The sequence below is a fragment of the Echiichthys vipera genome, assembly GCF_963691815.1.
Source record: "Echiichthys vipera genome assembly, chromosome: 20".
Classification (NCBI taxonomy): Eukaryota; Metazoa; Chordata; class Actinopteri; order Perciformes; family Trachinidae; genus Echiichthys; species Echiichthys vipera.
The window spans coordinates 12,342,467-12,364,806 of record NC_139845.1 but is presented as its reverse complement, the minus strand read 5'-3'; the positions used below and the strand labels follow the sequence as shown (position 1 = coordinate 12,364,806).

General features: G+C 40.8%; 2 protein-coding genes across 5 annotated transcripts in view; one reads left to right on the top strand and one right to left on the bottom strand.

Annotated features, from left to right (window-relative positions):
* ccdc146 (coiled-coil domain containing 146) overlaps positions 1-1,486 on the top strand; it is a gene marked incomplete at its 5' end in the record, with an annotated part of 50,287 nt that extends 48,801 nt beyond the window's left edge. The window contains one exon of the mRNA XM_083935084.1: positions 1,179-1,486. Within this exon, the coding sequence (XP_083791210.1) occupies positions 1,179-1,379 (201 nt within the window). The 3' untranslated portion in view covers positions 1,380-1,486. The remainder of the gene's footprint in view (positions 1-1,178) is intronic.
* A 2,621-nt stretch (positions 1,487-4,107) lies between these two features.
* gsap (gamma-secretase activating protein) overlaps positions 4,108-22,340 on the bottom strand; it is a 38,183-nt gene continuing 19,950 nt past the window's right edge. The window contains exons 25-32 of one of the 4 annotated variants that reach the window (XM_083935452.1): positions 18,771-18,866; positions 14,972-15,042; positions 14,651-14,745; positions 13,704-13,823; positions 8,618-8,679; positions 7,338-7,442; positions 6,560-6,656; positions 4,108-6,359 (exon numbers count right to left, since the gene is read on the bottom strand). In XM_083935452.1, the coding sequence (XP_083791578.1) occupies positions 6,259-6,359; positions 6,560-6,656; positions 7,338-7,442; positions 8,618-8,679; positions 13,704-13,823; positions 14,651-14,745; positions 14,972-15,042; positions 18,771-18,866 (747 nt within the window). In that variant the 3' untranslated portion in view covers positions 4,108-6,258. Of the gene's footprint in view, positions 6,360-6,559; positions 6,657-7,337; positions 7,443-8,617; positions 8,680-12,428; positions 12,497-13,703; positions 13,824-14,650; positions 14,746-14,971; positions 15,043-18,770; positions 18,867-22,340 lie in introns of those variants that run through there. The other 3 variants (XR_014593673.1, XM_083935453.1, XR_014593674.1) reach the window with 3 other exon arrangements.

Here is a 22,340-nt window from a genome sequence, read left to right as displayed (position 1 = left end):
TCACTTATGTCTGAAACCAGTCCAGCTGTCTGCAGTTTGTCTGTTGCAATACCAATCTGCTTTTTCTCACCCAGTGTATTCCTGCTTATAGCCGCTGGCACAGACAGACACCACAATACTCTGCATGCACAATGCCAAACAACCTGCACAAATCTTATTTAAGAATTTAATCTTTTTTTCTACTTCTGTAGTCATTATTAATCATGCTTTTCAAGCTTCCTCTTGAAATGTAAATGGGTTTTGTGAACCTGATAAGAGGAATACGTTATTCCCTGTTTATTTATTGGCAGTTCCTGCTATATTTTTTTTTTTTGCATTCAAAGCCATTATTCCTTTTTTTGTTTGCACTCCTTAGATCACATGCCAGCGGATAAACTGTTCGTATGCATGAGAAAATCGCCATCTCTTTGAAGTCTCAGTGAGATTTAGGAACACTTCATTTGCATGCTGTTGTTGTGGGGTGAAAGTCAAAGAGAGGACTAGTGACATGAAGGATGTGTGCACTCTGGAATAGTTTTGGTTACAAATTGATCCATCATCCATATCAGGTTGAAATCAGTTTTGCCAGGCACTGCCAGTATTCTACGAGCCAGATTTTAGTTTTATTAAAGGAGGAAAGAAGTTACATGAGTGAATTCAGTTTTTTATAATTCTATTTCTTTCTGTGATGTTGGCATGGTTGGTATTTAATAGTCATTGCTGACAGCTATATTGTAAGAGTTACAGTAGTTTTTTACGCTATATGTTCACTGAAAGAACAGCTGTTGTTCTGCACCTGTCATCCTGAGGGTGCGTGGAGGTGCATCATAACCAGTCAGTAACATGGATGAACGTATGCAGCTTACTGTCTTGGTATTATTTCCAGGAAAGTCCTGTGCAACACACAGTCACTCATTTCTCTAATGTGTATTTTCAATTACTAAAGTTAATATGTGTAAAGATCTAACTTTAATCAGTCTCGTAATTGAACTGTTCATTGGTGCCCTTGAGATGTTAAAAAAACAAATTGCAGAACTACTGCTTCCATTTTCATGATTGAAATTCAGGAAAATTTAATTTTAACTATTGAGTCCAAGGTCATGCAGTCTTACATCAAATATTAAAACGGCCTTTGCTGTGTGTGTGTGTGTGTGTGCGTGTGTGTGTGTGCGTGTGCGTGTGTGCGTGTGTGTGTGTAGCTGGCTGAAGAGGAGGAGTGGAACCAGTTGCCTAACGGAGAGTACACCACAGCTGAAATCCGTCCCAACGCGTACGTCCCGCAGGCCGACTCACTCCCTCTACCCAAACCCTACGGAGCCCAGGCCCCCTTCAAACCCTCCCAACCAGGAGCCAACATGAGACATATCCGCAAACCAACGCTCAAGCCCCTAGAGATATAGAAGACAATACACATGTATTCATAAACATGTGGGTGTTGGTATGGTCTTATTTATAATCTCCACACAATTCCAGTGTGTTCAGAAATATTTAATCTCAACTTAAGGAATCAAACAGAAATTTAAAAGCATCTGAATTAATAATTAATGTTTGAATTCAGAAAAAATATTTTCTAGTAATTTAGCACATTCCTATCCCACACTTATTGATCTATCTGCTTTCGACACACCTCGCAGTGCCGCTCCTTCCCACTTCTTGTGTATGTTTGTGTCCTCAGTGTCCAGCATACCACTGCTGTTTCGTCATGTGAGAGCAGACTGCATCTGGTTGTGATTTTGTTTCCTCTTTGTAAATTGAAGAGTTTGTTTACGCTCTTGCTTGCAATAACACGAAATACTGCAAGAGAGTGCAAAGGAAGACAGAGGACACGGGGGGATGAAGTGTGTGTGTTTTGTTGCATCATGTCCACCAATAAAAAACATTTGTATTTACTTCCGTCTTTGGCAACATGCAGTTTTTGTCGTCCTTGCTCTTAAAAGATAAACTAATTTCTCAGGGACGCTGGAATATTTCTGCATATTCTTCAGCCTTGTTTCCGTTTCATCCCTCGCACTTGTAATCTTGCAGCCGATGAATAAATTGCAATGGGTTTAAGCTGTAAGCCAGGCTAAGAGTGCCTGCTTAATGCCTGAAATGATAAATGTAAATATAGAGAGGAAGATCAGGCAATGAAAGAGCATAGAGAATGACGAGGGGGGAATTTAAATGAAGAGGAACGAAAGTAACAGTAAAAAAAAAAATAGATAAAAGTGGAGCTCTAAATAGGGTGGAGAGTTCAGAGCTGGTTAGTAGTGACCAAAAACAAAGTAATTTGCCTCTGAAGCTCAAATTTACTGGAAGTTGTTCTATCTGCTCATCTTGGCTCGAGGTGAAAGTAGTTTTGGTGTCAATGAGCGTATTATGCAGCTTGTAAGCATTTGTGTTTGTGAGCCAGTAATGGTCCATGAGGTCCATGAGGACTATTAATGTGTACAGCAGTAATTCAGAGCCACTTATGTGCTTGCCCAACTAATGTGAAAAAATGTAAGTTATAATATACACAGATTTGCATTTAGGAGGAAAATAGAATAGAATGACATTTGCCAATGAGTGTGCATTAGAGCTGGTTAGCAAGCTAGCAGAAAAGAGGGTTCCATAATGTTCCCTCAGCACAAGCACAAGAATTCCCTCCATCTAAATTAGGCCTCATCAACTTTTTCCCATCCCAAATTAGGTCCTATGTTCCCCCAGCATCAGAGCCAACCCTTACATAACAGACAGCTCTGTTGGGGCTGAAGTGCAGGGTCATAAGTTCTGTTAAAATGGAAGCCCATTACCACGCCCTTTGAGCAGAAATCCATGCCATTTTAAATAGTTCTTCGTTGGCTCATGTTTAAATATAGCTACAACCTGAGATATGGCGCTAACAATATCAGATAACAGACAGACAGTCAGACACTGGTGAAAACATTTTCTTTAGAATTGTCAAAATAGTAATGTTGAAAATAATCAGCGACTAGTTAATGGATAACAAAACATTCAAAGTGGTTAGCCGAAAGTGGGCCTAATGGACACTGAGCTATCTAGCTAAAAGTAATGGATAAACAGTTTAATTACTGAGCTATCTAGCTAAAAGTAATGGATAAACAGTTTAATTACTGAACTATCTAGCTAAAAGTAATGGATAAACAGTTTAATTACTGAGCTATCTAGCTTAAAGTAATGGATAAACAGTTCGGATATTTAGCCAAATTAAGGGATAAACACTTGAAATCGTTAGCCAAAAGTAGCTAATGGATAAACTGAACTACTCTGATAGGGATGTGGGGCTGTGTCAGAAAAGTCTTTAGTAACCATGTTGTAATATTAGTTTGCAATACACGATGTGTTAGCCAACCACTCAAAAGGTTCAAGAAAGCAGCAGGTTGAGTTGATCTGATTTGAAGGCAGCTCTTTCCTCCCAGTGATGTGTTGTGTGTGTGTGATCATCCACTGCTGGTTGATGGTGAGAGCTGTCAGATAGATAAACATACCCTCTAACTGCTTGTGCCTATTAGCCACCGCCCGCCGGCTACATAACACTGACTGCATAACAGAGTATGGAGGAGGCAATTGGGTGGGGAATGAGTGATTTATTCACATTTCAAAGGGGTATTCTCCAGACGTTAGATGACTCTTCCGAGGTGGTAGCCAAAGTTCAGAGTGGAAATTAAAAAAAATAAAGATTGTGTAATTAGGCGCTAATAGGTATTGCAAAACAAGCTTGTAAAAGGCTGTAAAGCAGGTGTTCTTCATTAAATGTGACTCAGCGTGTATGATGACTGATGCTGAGATGATTTCCTGACTTCAGTGGAAGTCTGCTGAGTCTGTCCAAAACACTGTTCTGTCGAGAATCTGAAAGCTCATTTCTTCCTGTGCAGGGCTACAAAAAAGTTGACTGCGAGTTGAGACACATTTCCGAATTTATCTCAAAGCTCCACAACGTAACGGGCTCTCAGTATTTCAAGGTTCAAAGGAAATCCACTGCAAACAAAGTGCCACAAAGCTCCTCTACACCATGTCAAAAGTGTGGCAGTGGAACAAGAACAATGCAGTAAACGTGAAAAAACATCTTTATTTACACTGATCCGTACAAAACTTTTCTTTGTTTAAACATATGAAACTCAAGTGATTATGAAATCCCTTTTTTTTTTCTCCAGAGGAATGTTCTGTAATTTCTCAAATCAAAGCACGACGTGAGATGTAAATAATCTCTGGTATTTAGTCTCAGATGGTGCCAACATCCAGGCACTATAAAAAGGATTATGAACACATGCCGCACACTCATTCGCACACACACACACACACACCACTACCAAGGAATTCTTCCACTTACAGTAAGAGCTCAGTCATGATTAAAGGCATACAGGCACCCTATTCAAACCAGGCGTTCGAGTATGTGTGTGTGAGTCAGTCAACTATCTTTTTTTAGTATCTTTTTTTACAATTTCAATCCTTAATGCTTTATTATAAACCCTGAACTGTTTTTATTTGATGGGTGGTAAACCTTTTTGTAGACTGATTTTACAATGCGCCATATAAGGGATAATGTAGAGCGAGAGAGTCTTTATTGGGAAATAATCACTCAGAGTCCCAGAGGGGTCTTGAATCACCGCACGCTCTACATTATCCCGCTTTTTGCATGGCTACTTACTAAGAATATCAAGAATTGACACAAAATGTTGTTAAAAAGTATTTAACTGGTTTAAAAATGGTCCCGAAGAGTCTATGAACTGCATCCTGGTCTGCTATTCAGAAACAACAGACCGTTAAATGTCATAATTGACCAATCAGATTCCAACAAAGCTGTGTAATCATTTTAAATATCAATACCTTGTGTCAAATGACTGATTTATTTAGTATGCAGCTGTGTTATAAGTGGCATAATGTAGAGTGACAGGTAACTGGAAAACTGTATCACCTTGCCAGGGTTAAATTTGCAATAATGACGCGTTCGCTGAACATTCTCCCTTCCATAACGTTCTATAAAAGTTATTGGCATCTGCTGTTTTTCCTGTTTATCAATAATGTTTTAGCTCCAAATGTAGCAAAACGTATCTAACTGTCCATCATACAGGTCATACCAAACCAAGACATTAATTTGATTTATTGCTCATGAATTCAACTTAATGTGCTGTTTCATCTTTTAAAGGTTAAATAGTTTCACTTGAAATGAAAAATGTAGCCCGTTTTAGACTCTTTAAGTCGACCAAAGTTCTTATATCGTCGCTTGTGTCTTGATATTGCCTGATATCAGTCAGAATCATCAGTCAACTCAGTGGAGTGGCCATATTGGATACTGTTTTGAAGAACTTTGGCTGAGGAGTTTAAAAGATCAACATTAAGGAAATATCATCAAAACATTAAAAAGATACCCAGCCCTTATTGTCCACACAATAGCCAGCAACAAATTCCCTACAGACATCAGACTCATCAGTCTCAAAATGGTTTTGGTATAAAGTAACAATCAGTGTATTCCCTATAAAGTCCATTCCCTATAAACATCTGGCTGTGGTTGTCATTTGAAATATGCCATGAAGTCTCACTGAGTTATACTTCAGCCCCGTTCAGCTGCAAAGACCGTGTATAACTCAGAGTTAATATCAGACTGAACGCACAGCAGCAGCAGCAGCCTCTGACCATATCAGGCTACTCTGTCTGCAAAGTGTTTGTCAGCATGTAATCAAGTTGATGGGGTGCAGCGGCATGACAGGGAGCACAGGAGGATAAAACAAGTGTGTTTGATTTATAAATACTGTTTGCGGTATTTGACATCAATGTCCATAAATTGTAGGAGAGAAAATATAGAGAGAATTGTTGCTGCTCCAGTTCATATAAATAGCTGCCTGCAGTTATTGATTTTCAATAAAAAAAAATGGAAAAAGCACATTTCCTTATATTGAATTAAACCAGTAACTGGAGATCCAACAGTGTTTTCTATTGTGTTATCGTTATTTTGGTGCTGTTCTCTCGCCACACTTCAGTAATTACCAGGGTGACTCTTTCATTCTGCCTCGTACTCTCTCCTCCATCTTTCTTTTCTGGGCGTCTCCACCCATCTATCCCTCTGCCCCACCCTTATCTACCATCTAACAGTGAGAGCTTGTTTATGAGCGCTCTGCCTTACAATCTCTCCATTCATCTTACACTTCTCACCCTCCTTCCCTCCATCATCCATCCATCCGTTACTTATCCTCAAGGCCCGGTCAATGATAGCGGTTCTCTCAAACACATTTTCCCCCTCATCTCTTTCTCCCTCAATCCATCTACGACCCCCTCCCTCCTCACTCTCTTCCACATGCCTCATTTTTCCTCAAAGCCCAGCAGTATTAGTGTCTGTTTCAGAGCTGTCTCCTCCACGAACCGGGCGTCCACGTTCTCCTGCTCTCCGAAAGGGTTCAGAGCTGCAACACAGGAAGAGGAGTCAGAGAGATGCAGCTTCTTACAGATAATATAAAACCAGACACAACCACACTTCCCTCCTACTGTAACTCCTGCGTTGCATTTGGACCAAGCAAGCACACAAACGTACACGTCTTAATCCTCCAAAGGCCTCTGTATCTAAACCAGGCAGGATACACACACACACACACACACACTCTACCTTGTTCCTCTATATCAGAGAGTATTTTTGCCAGGTAGGTAAGAGGCAGAAACTCCGGTCTGAAGCCTGGCTTGTCTCTGTCGGTAGATGCAAATCCCTGAGGAGGGAGAAAAAAAAAAAACAAGTTCTGCAGGTTTTCTAGGATACACACAGTCAAGACAAATCTGCAGCAAATCCCCCCAAAAATACTCACCTTAATTCACTTCTTCTAGATAAAGTTGGATGCAGTTAAACTTTTTAGGCAGACGTACATTTGTATCTGTCATTGGACAAAATGCCACTGGCTCTGCTAGCCAATTAACTGACTAAAACTGGCCAATAGCATCATGAAGCATATAAATTAAGTGTGGTCTGCACAGCTGGGGTCAACGTTTAAACATTTTTAACAAAGAAGGTCAAAGGAGTTAAGAGTTTTAGGCCTGCAAGGATTTCTTGTCAGACAATTTTGATAATAGCCCCTTACAAGTTTCCAGAGGATTAGAGGATGTCTTTAAAAAGGCTTTCCAGCCAAATACACACACATTTTGAATTTACAAGGATATAAATCTTTTTAAAAAGCACCATATCCTCACACATGGGGAGCTGGAACCTGTTGTTTTTTTTAGCTAATATGTCCAATTTTGTGGTTCATGACCACATACATGCAAAATTAATGACGTTCCCATCAGCCTCAGCTGTACTTAGTGTTTACTGCTAATGAGCAAATTGTGTATGCTAGTCTGCAGTGCTTTAAGTGTCTTTATCTCTCTGCGGCATATGTGACACTGTGCGCCGTTACCTTGTTTTTGTTGTGTTTCTCCAGCAGAGTTCTGGCATAGTCTCTGGAGATCGAAGCTGAACTGACAGGGTGGTCCCACATATGGTAGATCTTCCGCTCCATAGGCTACACACCCACACACACACACACACACACACACAATAGAGTTTTACATTTTAGGCATGTAGCTCTTGTTGCCAGGAAAAAATATAATCCCTGAAGCAAGTGAACATCTGTCCCTTTTTATTTTGCCAACTGGAACGCAAAACCATTACTGAGGAGTTGACTGCTAATGTGGGGTTCCAGAGAATTCGTCATTTTCAGTGTTGGGAAATACGGTTATAAATAACAAACAGACAGGTGTGGTTGGACGGATGGGATATAGCCCTGGAAAATATTGGCAAACCTAAATCTTGTGACATTTTACACCTTGATATCATACATGTTGCTAATAATGTCTGAGCCAGTGTTGGTTCCTACAGTAAGTACAGTGTTCTTGGGGTCAGCATCCCCGAACGAGATCATAAATATAAACCTGAGTTCATAGCATAGACTGTATTAAAAATGTATTAAATTCCTCATCTTTTAGTGGTAACGTTTCGATCTCAACTGCTGCAGAGTCCTCTGTGTGTGTGTGTGTGCGCGCGTGCATGCGTGTGTGTCTTGTGCCTGCAAAAATCTCTCCTGCCTGCCAAACTCACCCAACTAAAGTCTGATGGGCAGGAAACAGAACACCGGCACTAAACACTTGACATTCCTCTGACCACGATGCGGATGAAACACACACTCACACACACAAACACTCACAGCTACAGAAGAAATATACTGTAACCACACAGGAACACGTGGAAGTTACACAAGAATAATACGCGCACGCGCGCGCACACACACACGCACACACACACACACACACACACACACACACACGCACACACGCACACACACACACACAAGCCAGTTACACAAGTGCTTTGTGATTGGCTTGGAGGGGGCTTGAGGGAGATGAGACCTAAAATAACTTCAAACCCTTAATTGGACCAGAATAGGAAGTTTGGGGAGAGAACCATTTGAAAAAAGATCAAAACTTCCCCCTCACTAAAAGATGGGATTATAATAGCCTCATGCATTGTTTTACCATCTGAGAAATTCACTCCGGACATGGTCTTCTACACTTCAGCTCTGTCCTCCAGGTTTGTGCACTCAACATGTCATCATTTGGATGGCAAACTCATCTAAACTACTTCTGGCCCTGCGTGAAAACCTCTTGTTTGGCCACACGCACTCAAGACACACAGAAGTACCTCAGGGAGTCTCTTAAGTATGCTGAACTTCAATCTCTCGTTGGCATCACTGTTGTCCAAATCTAATCACAAAGAGAAAGCAAAAGAGAGGAGACAGTGGTGCTAATTACTCTTCTGAAGACAAGTCTCACAGGGGAAATAAATAAGTCAATGTCATCTCTATACTCACATCTGAAATAATTGCTCAGAATCATTTGAAAGCAAACAGGATTACAGAGTTATCATTTTCTTTATCTGGAGACGCTCCGTGTAAAATAAATGCAAATTAAATCAACAACATCCCCGATAACTCCCTTCTTCCCATATGCTGATAAAGGATTAAAAAGCATTAGTGGGACATTTCACTTTTATAAAAAAAAAAACAGTCGTTTGTTTGTGTGTGTGTGTGTTTGTGTGTTTTTGGCAAACAAGGCTCTGCAAATGATCCCCCAAGCAAAGAGGATTCTGAGTCAGCACCACTTTCTTATTTTGGCTTTAAGAAATGTCCCAAAAGGTCTATTTGCTGTGCTGCAGTGAGATCTATCCATTCCATAAAGGAAACAGTGCCTCTGCCATCCACTGACCCAGCAACTTGCTTCAACAGCTCCTGGATGACTAACGGGTGCTTAAAAGCTGGGAGATGTAGTTCATCTAGGATTTCCGAAGCATTCAACCTTTTTTTAAGGGGCAAAAAACGCTTCGATTGACTTCTCGAAATGTGGGCGGGCTGATGATGAACTCCGAGCTCTTCCCAGACTATTCAACTTCTTTCTTAAAAGGTCTTTGCCAGTCCAGAACATTGCACAACACGCAGCAGCTGCAGCTCATTATCTTTTTGTCCTGGAAGTACCTGAACTCCTCTACTAGCAGAGGTTATTAGCCAAGCTCCCGGTGTCGCTCTTTCGGGATGGCAATGTCCATGACAGACATGCGTGTTCCAAAGAGGATGAATCCTACTGACTTTTGGGTGATAGTATAACTATTTGAGGTATGTAGTCAAGTATGCATGACTGATATTAAATTAACATTTCAAAAAATCTCCCGTGCCCCCTGCAGTACTCTAAAGTACCCCCATTAGAGAAACACTGCTTAAGTGCCACCAGCATGTTGAAAAATGTGTTTTTCCTTTAGTTTCCATGATTTATGAAAATCAGAGATATTGGCAGCACGAAGGAAGTCTGCAACCACGCTACTGTAAGAAAGACTGGTTGGGAAATTCTTGATGAAAATATGTTTGTAATGAGACAGAGAGTGCACCCCTGTCCAGTCAATTGTCCAGGATAAAAGCAAATAGATATCTACTTGTTTGATTTATCCCTGGTGAGAAGTGATACATGAACACTCTCCTCAAAAGTCCTGAAACATACTTTTCTCTCACTTTGAAGTTTCAAACCATTTGGACTCAGTCCTTTAAATAATCTTTTCATCTTTGCGACTCTTTGTTTGTTCTCTTCATGAGAAAGGACCGTGTTAATTACAGCAAGATCGAGTGACAAGGATATTTTTGTTCTGTTGATCTTAGTGCCAAGTCGCGATGTTTGGCCTTTGAACAATGTACTTTCCGTGGTATGAAATCCCCACGAGACATACAAAATAAACAACATCAATGTTTTGAGCAGCTAACTCTGACCTCTCTGTACATACAATGACACACATACATACAAAGTATACAAAGAAAAGACGTGATGTTGCCAATTTTATGTGTCAAATTAGTTGACGCTCACACATAATAACAGCCAGTGAAGTCAGCTGCCGACATGCCCTACCAGTGGTCACAGCTCTGTGGTGTGACCTGCTTTACAGGTGAAGTGGTCATGAGTGAATCGGTCTTAAGCAGCAACCATTATGCTTATCTGCCGTATTGTATGTTATGTACATTAAACATATTATTCAGGTTTTTATTTCAAAATGTGACTTTTCATGACAGTAGAGTCGCTGCCAGCGCCCGGCCCCTTACCTTTCAGCCAATCAAACATCAGCCTCTCTAGCCAGCTAGTTCTTGTTAGCAAGAACAAGAAAGCCAAAGTTTCTGAATCAACTAACTAGAGTTTACTTCTGTAAATAAAGTTCACAGCCACAGGAGGATAACCTCTCTTTTTATATAACTCAACAAGGCTACCAACATGCTACTAACTTGCTAGCTCGACGGTTGGTTTTAAAACAAATTTTAGAAATAAAAAATCACGTAAAAAAGCAGTGAAAATGAAAATAAGAATGATGGAATAAACTCAGAAAATAGTTAACTTAAAATGAATGTCAGGTCATGTAGGTTTCTGGGGTATTTCACGGTAGCTCATAACAGGTGTGCTACAGTATCGGCCACCTGTGCGACTGTGGTAATGCTAAAAATATCACTTGATGTTGAGAAGCTAACAAAATTGTCAAACTAAAATGGAAAGAGTCTCCGTCTGTCTGTCTGAACAGCAGTTCATCCATTTGACTTCACACTTGGCTTCACAATTGGCGGATGTATTGCTGTGGACCCAAAGATGTGCAGTGACGAGCGCAACAGTACAGTCATGAACAGATGAAGAAAGAGAGGCCTGAGATTTAACAATGTCGCAAACGCAAACATTTCACACCTCAGCGGTGTAACTTTTGGGAAGGAAAGCCCCAATAGTTAGCTGTTAGCAAATGATACATATACTCTAACATTACTAGGGGAGGCAACTGTGGCAACTAGGCAGGTGTATTGCTCATGACCGAAGGAAGAGCAGTGTCGAGGGTGAAATTGTTTGGATGAGCGGTTCAGTTTGCAAGGTTTAGATTGACTTTGATATGATCACTCCATCTTCAAAATGGACTGTTCCTGTAAAACTCAAAGGTAAAACAGATAGTATTGACTGCGCTAAATCAACTTCTTATTAACAGTTAACTCATGCACACCAAGACCACAAGAGTGTGGGCCCGTCTAACTAGGTCGTGGGTTTCACAGGAACAGCATCAAGCACATTCAGCCTGACTTCAACACAAGAGGAGGCATTTCTATCTTTCAGTTTTGCTACAAGTTTAGTCATAGCACTTCTTCTTTGTCTTCCTCCTTCATTCCCCATCCACAATGTCCGTTGATGGCAGCTCCAACACCTCTTGCTCCCTCTTCTTTAACTCCTCCGTCAACAACCGCTCTTCCACAGGAATGCCTCCGATCTCTTGCCTCCATCCTTGGTACATTGTTGCTGGTGTGATCGTTGCAGTCAGTTGCCTGCTTGGTATCCCTGCTAACATCACCGTGATAGTAAAACTCAGTCGGCATCTGCACGGCTCCTCCATCTCGCAGCGCCTCTTCTTCAACCTGGCAGTGTCGGACCTACTTTGCCTTCTCTGCTTGCCTGTTGGCATGATCATTTTCTTTAATGGTCAACGTCTGACACAAGGTGTCTGTCAACTTCTCTTTTACTTATTCTTGTTTTGCATCACCTCCGACATGAACATCCTGGTGCTGATAAGTATTCAGAGGTACTGCCAGGTATGTTACATTATCATAAAGGTTTTGTAATTTGTGTCGATTTAGTTTGAAGCAGTGAGAGCAAAAATGTCAAAGATCATGACCCTGTTCTTATAGCAATAGATACAAACCAGAGGAAGGATCATCAGACTTCAAGATGCCAGTGATAGGCTTTTTTTTTTACAGATCAGACATGGTTTAGATATGGTAAACAAGTAGGAAGCAAAAGATTCATCCTACATGCAGCGTTTGCGTTGGATCCTGCAGATTGTTAATTTGCAGATGATACACAACTTTTTCTTCCAGTTCCACTTCATCAAACTAAGAATGTGCATTTCATTAACCAGGTTCTTCATCCCAGAAAGTGGGCCAGGCTGGGCCGGGTATGGCAGCGTCTTTTACTGTTCACTGTGTGGATGCTCGGAGCCCTGGCAGCTCTTCCAGTTGTGTTTTCACTAGAAGAGAAAACCGAAGACGAGTGGACCGACAGTCATTCCTGCATAAATCAGAGGATCACACCAGTGCTTGAAGCATTCTATATCTTATTTATAGTTTTGGGCTATCTGATTTTGTTGTCCCTCTACCTGCTTCTTGTTAGAGGAGTCAAGCAAACTCAAATACCTGACAAGAAAAAGCCCAGAGTTACTAAACTTTTCATTCGAATAATTGCCGCCTCTCTGGTTGTTGGCTTTTTTCCTCTCATTCTTCGCGTGATGTATATGGCTGCGCATTTTACGGCATCACACAAACTGCTTTATGTTTGTAAGATGCTGACGTTTGTGGAATGTTTTTACTTTTTCAATCACTGTCTGAATCCGTTCCTGTATTTCTTTGCCTCTCTGCATTCCAGAAGAGGAAGCAACACAAGGATAAAGAGTCTTCTCATGCGTCTTGATGACAACTACTAATGTGGTCCATGCATTACAAATGGTTTCATGTTTTAAACTTTGTCATGCTAATGTGGTTTGATAGACATTGTATTCAGTATTTCTGAGACCATCATTGTTTTACTATTAGTATCTCCTTTTTGTATTTACTGTGCAATTCATCAATCATGGAAACTGCTGGCATGCCCTTCTTTTACTATTTCCCTTATGCTGCTTTTATGAAGTGTATGTCTTCTAGCATGTGAAATTGTTTTTATGTGAAACTGCTTCCATTTTGACCAAGTATAACGTCTGACTTTTTTGTGTTATTTTCCTGTTTGTTGATGCCTCCTTTATCTATTATAAATTAATTTGTAAGATTGTGTGTTTGGATTATTACAGCACGTCATAAAACATTTTAACAATAATTATTTGATTTATTTTAGTTTGTGTTACGGATTTAGATTTAGTTTAAGTTTTGTATTATACAAATTGAAATATTGAGCAGATGGTGGAGCTTTATGAAAGGTTAGAGTCACCAAACAATTCACCCTGAGAGGAACATGAATGTTTGTAGCAAATGTAATGGCAATCCAATAAGTTATTAGTAAAGTGTGTGTGTGTGTGTGTGTGTGTGTGTGTGTGTGTGTGTGTGTGTGTGTGTGTGTGTGTGTGTGTGTGTGTGTGTGTGTTTGTGTGTGTGTGTGTGTGTGTGTGTGTGTGTGTGTGTGTGTCTTTGTGTGTGTGTGTGTGTGTGTGTGTGTGTGTGTGTGTGTGTGTCTGTGTGTGTGTGTACCTGTCATGAGTCGAGACACAAAGGTCTCAGTGAGCTGCAGGAAGCCGTGGTCAATGTACTGTAAGAAGGTGTGATGAGGGAGGCATCGCACAGCAAACACTGCTAACAGAGTGTGATAGCCTGGAGAGACGGAGAGAACAATGGGGCAGAGGAAGAAATAGAAAATGAGACTTAAGCTTTTGATGTTCCTGAAAACAACAAAGGAAAAGAAAAAGTAAAACACAGTAGGAGTCTATGGCCATGCTAGCAGCTCTGTGAGGCTCGTTTTAGTCACAGCGCTGCTTTGAGCTTACTGCTAACATCAGCATACTACATGCTCACATTAAGAATGCTGAAAACGATGACTAGCTGGTATAATGTTTAGTACATTCACCCTCTATGGTTCAGCATGTTAGCATGCTAATATTTGCAAATTAGTACAAAAGATAGCAAAGATTCATGCACTGGACAAAGAACTGTGCCGCTATTCATGGTTAAAAACACCAAGCACCTGTGTCTTTTTTTTTCTTTCTTCAATTTTTATTCACAAAATCAACACAGACTTAATAAGCCCGCTGTTCAGCAACTTCACACCCAATTTACACACATTCACGCCTGCAGCCTCAGTGTTAAGTGTGTGCTGCCTTGCTTCGGGCCGTTTCTGTCTCATTGCCAGACGGTTTAAGATTCTAACACACAAACTTTCCTCTTAAGCTACTAAAATCGCGGGATTGTGTAATGGGGGCGTTGGTATGGCAGACACTGGAAAATGAATTCAAATTATTGAAAATGTATTCCTACTCTGCTTTACACATGTCTGCACTATGCTAATGCTTAACATATTTTTGGTTACATTAATGCTGAAGAGAGCAGGTCTGTTGTCCCTCAGTGCAAACACACATTGTCATTCTTGGTGAGACATAGACAGACTGGATTATATCAACTGAAAATGAATTTGTGAATGGTACCCGGTGGGAGGGGCAGGCAGAGACCCCTCGTGGCTTCCAGGATCCGAAACATGAAGTGAAACACGGACCACTCGGCTGGACTGCCCTGCTGTTTGCTGGAACACGCGCACAAAGAGAAAAATCAGACAGGAATGTTACATTACGAGAGAGCACACGTGAAAAGGAGTCATTGACAGCTTGCACATGTGGACACACGCACAGCAGGGAGTGATGAAGCACACATGCGTGGAGATGAACACACACACTCTGTCAGTTTATACTTTACATTATATTAGTAAGAAGCCAAAAGGAGACATACACTGACGAGGGAGGGCTACTCACAAGCATAAAACACGAGGGCCGAGCTTATACTTCAGCCAGACTGACTCCAGCAAGTGTCTGATGAGCTCCAGCTAAATACACACACAGAGACACACACGTGTTAGCGCTTTGGGAAGGAGATGCTCGATTAGATTCAAATGAAACATCTTGCCTGAAACACCTGAAAACTTTTTTTTTTTGGGCTGAGGCGATGATTTCTTGGTGGAAATGTGCACTTGTTCTCTTCCCTCTTTATTTTCTACTTCCCATTTTCATTTCCACTGAACAAGAGCAACGCAGTAGATCAGGATGTGAACACACGTTTCACAGTCGCCCACATCATTTCACCCCACATTTGTCAGCATAAGCGATCATCTGAATGCACTTGACTCATCTGAAATGCGCCTGCTGCGTGCTGGAACACGCACATAGCACACTCCTACTTTCCACGAATGACCACTCTCTCATCCCCTGTACAATAACAGGAAGACGATCTGCCTCATTCACATCCTGAGTAACAGTGGGAAACCCTCCACCAGCCGCTCCAAACGCTGCCTGCAACGTCCTCAGGTGACCCCGGTGTGGGAATTTCAATTAGCTTTAGTTGTGTAACAGTGAGGTGTCAAAGAGAAAAGTTCCTCTAGTTTTTTTTTTTTTTACTTGTCACACACAGATTTTACAGTTGATGTTTTTTAAAAAAAATATGCTTTAATAAGTTTATCACAATTGAAAAAACACAAAAAGTGATGTAATTAGCATATCTGCTATGCTAAATGTGTCATATTGGGATTTAGGGATTTATCTGTAAACCTAGATGAAGAAAGTAAAAAATCTAATTTTTCACTGGTCTATTAAAGGCCCTGTACTATAAAAAGTAAGATTTCCGTGTATTTTTTTAATTACAAAGCAGATCAAGGTGCTGTAAATACTGTGAAAGTATCGTAATGCTCAATCCTAAGAGAAATCCACACAGCCCGTATTCAGAATATGTGCCTGTAAACGTGTCGTCAGGACTTCTGTACAGTTTTGATGTCATAACAATGCTAATAGGTAGAAAGTGTCACTGCAATGCTGTTACAGTCATTCTTCAATTGAAATAACGGCGCAGCGTTGCCAAGAGTGCAGATTGGACGCCTGGGAAATACTGACCAATTAAGGAAGACTGGGTTTTTCTGGGGGGCACTTAAAGAGACAGGTGCTAAAACTGAGCATTTCAGACGGACAGTATAAAAAATATGACGTGTTTTCTGAACATTAAAGCAATGGAACATGTTCTAATAGAAACACAAAACACAAGTATCAACCTGAAAATGAGATGAACAGTGTGAACTGAATATTTGATGATTTAACAGTTATTCATTGGCAACTTTTCAAGCAAAATAAATTATTCAAGTTGAATTACTTTCTTTTTTAACCCTCCTGTGTTTGCTGCTGATGTAATTGAGTCCCCTAAAGATCAGTAAGGATTAAAAAAGCCTTTGTGCTTAAAAACAAGTCAAATAAAAGGCAAACAAGTGATTTAAAGTCACAGATTCATACACAGAATTCCCTGTGTTTCTTTCTATGAATCAGCGATTTGTCTTAATGAGCCTTGGTCGGAAAAAGGGAACTGGATTTACTCAATGTGGCTCCCTTGCTGGGAGGAAGTTTAACAACCTTGGGTATAGAATAACAATAATACATTTCTGCATAATTAAAAAATATTGCCTATTTCAGTTAATTCCATTTGTTTTTTTTTATGTATTTGTGCTTTTAGTAATTCATATTCAGCTATTAGCCGGTTGTTCTTTGCTCTGACATTGGCTATGTTATAAAAAATAAGGTATCTCAGTTGTCCGTAGCAACAGGGATAGGAAATAAATAACTATGACAATAATGTGCTGTGGAGCTGTAATCTATCATAGCAGAAGTTCCCTTGCTCTTAAAAGCTGTAATCTGTTTCACCCCCAACTTCTCCCCAGTGTCAACGCAGCCATTAGTCTCAATAAGCTCCGACAGGAGGGGGAGATGTTCTTTATTTGTGTAGGGGAAGCCAACCCTCTTTGAAACAGTACCACCCTGAGTTTTTAAAGCATGAGTCAGCTTGATGTGTAAGCACATAACCTGGCTGTTGAGTTACTCAACGATTCTTGAAGGTAAAACGTCCCTGAAGGATGTTGCTTATGGGTCCTTTCCTGAGTGTGTTTTAATAAGTCCGGCTCCCAGGATGAGAAACTTTTTCACTTTTACCCCTCTGAATAAATTCAATAATAACCACATTTGCCTGTTGCGGGGCGACGCCAAAGCGATTACAGTCGTGCCTTTTTCCATTACTTTCATTCGGATTTTGAAGGTGCAGGTTAAAAACTCATGAGCCTGTCGTACCGGGCTGAGCCATCGAATGATCCAGCTGAGAGCGGGGAGGATTTCTTCGGTCTTCTTTACTCTGTCATTTGCAATTCCATAAAATCTCAAAACGCGGTGTTCCCTGCTTTCCATTCAATTCCATCCCTACCCTTGGCCTGATTTAATACTTTTGTGTTGATATATGCTGTATGTCTGCTTTCCGTGGCTCCTTGTTGTGAAGGAATATGTCTCCCAGGAATACTAAAGACTGACTTTACAGAACCAAGTTCCTCTATAGGGTACTGATACAGAGAGCGGTTACGTCTATGAAGATCCCACCTGCTGCTCTTTGAGTGTGGGGGTGGCACAAAAAAATATATTATATACATGTGCTATATGCTAACATATATTTAAAGGTCTCATGTTGTAAAAAGTGAGATTTCCATATCTGTTTTTATTATAAGCAGGTGCTGTACACAGTGAAAGCATCAAAACGCTCAGTCCACAGAGAAATACACACAGCCCTTATTCAGAAGCTGTGCCTTTAAACGAGCCGTGAGGACTTCTGTATGGTTGTGATGTCACAACAATACTTTATATAGGTATCCATCCATCCATCCGTCCATCCATCCATCCATCCATCCACCTTCAACCGCTTGTTCCTATCAGGGTCGCGGGGGTCTGGAGCCAATCCCAGCTGACATTGGGTGTGAGGCGGGGTACACCCTGGACAGGACGCCAGTCTATCACAGGGCACATAGAGACAAACAAAGACAGACAACCATTCACACTCACATTCACACCTACATCAATTAACCTAACACATGCATGTCTTTGGACTGTGGGAGGAAGCCGGGGGAACCCGAAGAAAACCCACGCAGACACGGGGAGATCATGCAAACTCCACATAGAAGGCCCCCAGCCGGGATTCGAACCCTCTTGCTGTGAGGCGACAGTGCTAACCACCACACTGCATTTCAGGAAGAGTGTGAATACAGGTATATTTAAACAGACAGTATGAGAAGGTCAAAGAGAAACTCAAAATGCTCATAAGTATAAACCTTAAAATGAAGCTGATAGGGGATCTTTAAAACCTTCTGTATTGTTAAAGAATATACTTGGAGATCTGTCATCCCCATACAAAAGGTCACTGGTTGAGGATACATGCCTTAACCAGATAACTGTTTTCGTGGAGTTAAGCGGCCACCTGATGGCTTCCTTCCAGCAACCTCTCTAATGTGAAGAGCACACATCCATCTGTGAGCTCTGTCAGACCATTTAACTAAAGTGGAAAACTCACTGACTTTTCCGCTGAGCGATCCTCGCTTTGAGTGTCACTTAACCTTCCCGAAAAAGAGTAAAGGCAAACATTAAATAAACATAACTCAAAGAAAGATGTATCTTTTAAATTAAAAATGATTCACAGGAGTATACATGACTCCTGGACCTCCCTTTATCTCTGACCAACACACACAAACACATACAGTGTACTAACCAGTTTGGCGACGTAGTTGACAACAAGCGAGTCAATCTTCTTCTTCCCCAGTCGAGGCAGGTGTCTGTTGAGATGCTCTCGAAGCTTATCCACCGTCTGCATTGCAAAAAAACATTTTATTAATTTTCTGTCAGTGTGTGTAGCTAGAAGTAAAACTTTGTGTTGCTTGTTTTAAGAAAACTTTGCCGTGCACTCAGCGGGGTCAAATTAAGTTCAGTGCGACTTTTCCCTCGACCACAGTGTCCCAAAATTGATTTAAGGAGGAGAGGAGAGGAGAGGAGAGGGAGAAGAAAAGGAAGGAAAGGAAAGGAAAGGAGAGGAAATAGAGGAAGAGGTAAAAGAATGATTGAGGGAATAAAGAGAGAAAGACAGGAGCACTGGGTCATTCTAAGAATAGCTGAGAGACTGCTAGCATCTAGCCTGAACTCCATTAAACTGCAGCTATCTGCTCTTTAAAAACTATGCTGAGTACAGGAAAAAGTGGAGGATATGAAATTGTCCATCAAACGGCGTACAGTTAAAAAAAGAAGAAAAGAAAAGCGGGACAGAGACCTAAGATGCCCTTTTTAAAAAAATGTCGACTCATGTGAAGCGTAACAGGAGTTTTACCTAAAAGATGACGATGAAGTGAAACAGCTGTCACCCTTTCACTATAGATCTTTAGTGGTCTATATCTCAAACCATGTAAGAGGAAGATTCCACCTGCAGGCGCTTTTAAACTGTTGTATGTCAGCAATGTTGGATATTCAGTGCATCTAGGGAGGGATTATATGCCTTAATGCCTTTCTGCACCCACTTTTTTCACCATGCCTCTGTATAGAAACTAAAAGAAAGGACGTCAAAGTAGGCGCGGTATCTCAAAAGCATCAATCCAGGCTGGATGTTTCGTTATTTTCTATTCTGCTCCTGATCTTTGATCTTGAGCGGCAGGATGTTGACTGCTGACTTTTAAGAGAGTTAAAGGACTTTATGCTTTTTGAAATATCTGTGTGTTTCATCGTGAACGACTGGAGGACTGCTGGTCCTTTAACTGAATGATTAATCTGACTGACGGCATTTCCTAAGCGATGCTTTTCAAAAACATGCAAGTTAAAACTAAAAGCTTTTCGAAATCTTTGTTTAGTATTTTTTTTATGTTAAAGGGGCAAACTGCATCTACATTAAGTATTAAAGTCTGTTATTTCCATGCTCTAAGAGAGTTTTATCAATATTTGTGAACATGAGCAAAGTAAGTCTCAAACATGTGAAGTCTGGAGCTGCTCCATAGACAACAAATGGGAGACTGATTTTGTTTGATGTCTTTTTTGAATGAGCTTTGTTCTATTTTGGTGTTCCCAGTATACTCAGTCCCCATGTCCCCATATACTCAGAACATTCCCCAGGGTGCTCTCATTGTTATCTATGACATATTTCCCAATTCATTGTCTACGGAGCCGTTTCACACGTCATACTTAATCCCACATTTGAGTTTTAGCACCCTACATTTTGGATTTTGGAGTGGTTCATGTTTATAAATAATTTTTGAAAATGGGTGTAGTTGCCTTTGCTGCTTTTGAAATATCTACATGTTTTGTCATGAGTGACTGGATGACTGGTCCTTTAACTGAATGATTCATTCAGCTGACAAGTGATACTTTTCAAAAACATGCAAGTTTAAACTAAAAGCCTTTTTCAATGTTCTGAATGGCTTTTATTTAAACCAGTAGATTCTGATGCTACACTATGTGAATACAGAACTGTTCCACCTTGAAGGAGGGTGAAAACATTAATGCCATACCGTTTACATTGTTGTATATTTTGTTCATGTGTATAAATATAAAAAGGTACACGGGGGATATCAAGTGTTATTGCATTTAATATATGGGGATGACGTTTCTGAAAGTTTTGATACATCCAACTTGGTACCTAATAATACTAATATTCTGGGTTTGACGGTTGCACATATGGCAGCTGCTGGTGGAGGCTCTCCTTGTCCTCGTGCAAAACCTACAATTTACAAAATGGATAACGGGCAGGTGATAGTAGAACATGAACTGTTAAACTCTATTGTGATTAAAACGAAGACACTAAGTCATGATGAAATTGTCTTGCTGACAACAAACAATTTTGAGGGTTCTGTTTGATGTATGCTCGAACACCACGCTACGGTGCGTTGTGCACAAAGGCCAACAGAAGGATGTGAATGATATAAAGGCCTGTCCGAAGGTTCTAAATGAGTGCGGTAAAATTATTTCTCGGTCTGTCACATTATCTTGACCAACTGCCACCTGTTGGGTTTGGCAATATGGACGCCTCAGCGCTGCTTGGCCGCATGGAGCAGCTCAGCCAATAAGTCTCTGGACTGAGGAGGGCATTATATATGATTTGTTAAATGCATAAACTTTAATAAAGGACTTAAGAAAAAGAAGAAAAAAAAGATAGAAGGTAGTGAGAACTTGGGGACGCACCCACCGGTCAGGGGGTGCGAGGGCTCCTGGACGTAGCCGTAACATCGCCACGGTCCCAGCCACAGTCCCCACAGTGGAGCGTTGTTGTGAAAGAAGGTCGCAAAAAGTCGGGGCCCCTTAAAGCAGCTGTACCACTGAAAGCCCACAAGAAGGGATCTCACTTGAAACTGAATAATTGGAACTGGCACTGACAACAACCTGTTGTTGTAGACAAATTGATGGACCAATGTGACATTATGTGTGTTCAGGAGACGGTTTTTGCTGAACAAGACCTGGAAGGAATAAATTCTGTGCATAGAGACTTTCATGGGGCGGGCAAATCAACAACTGACCTGAGTACTAAAGTTTTGCGAGGGGGGGCGGGGGATTCCAGGGAGTGTTGCCACCATGTGGAATAAAAAATATGACCAGTTGGTCAATATCATAAGATTGGGAGTTGACTGGGCAATTGGGATTGAGCTGTGTTGTAATGACAAGAAGATATTCATCATGTCTATACGCCATATGAGTGCACAGAAAGTGAGGATGAGTGCCTCAGTAGATTGGCATTTATAAATGTTTTATTCAGGACAATCCTTTAACTTGCATCTAGATTGTTGGTGGTTTGAATGCTAATGTAACTGACTAACTCTGTATTTGGTAATAATGTAGTTCAGTTTTGATCAGACGGTGGATTGATTTTATCTAGCAAGGTACTATTGCCAAATGGTAGTCATACTTATATTAGCGAGGCCTGGCACTCTACTTCGTGGTTGGATCACTGCCTTTGTACAGTGGATGCCCATGACTCCATCGATACAATGAACATTTAATAATATCTGGCTACTACGGACCACATACCCTTTTTCATGGTGTTGCACACAGGCAATTTACCAGTGTTGTTGCCTGTGGATAATGGCATTGATGTAGTGAAAATAGACTGGTCACATTTGTCTAAGAAAGATCTTAATAAATATGTCAGTCATTTTGATGTCTTGCTGGGCAATATTAAGAACCCAAAAGGTGCCTTACTGTGTCAAGTATGAACTGTATGAATGTACAACACTGTAAGGAAATACAGTATGTTTCCATTATGAAGCTATTGTGGAGTCCCTCGGTATGTCGAGTAGGCATCTACATAAGC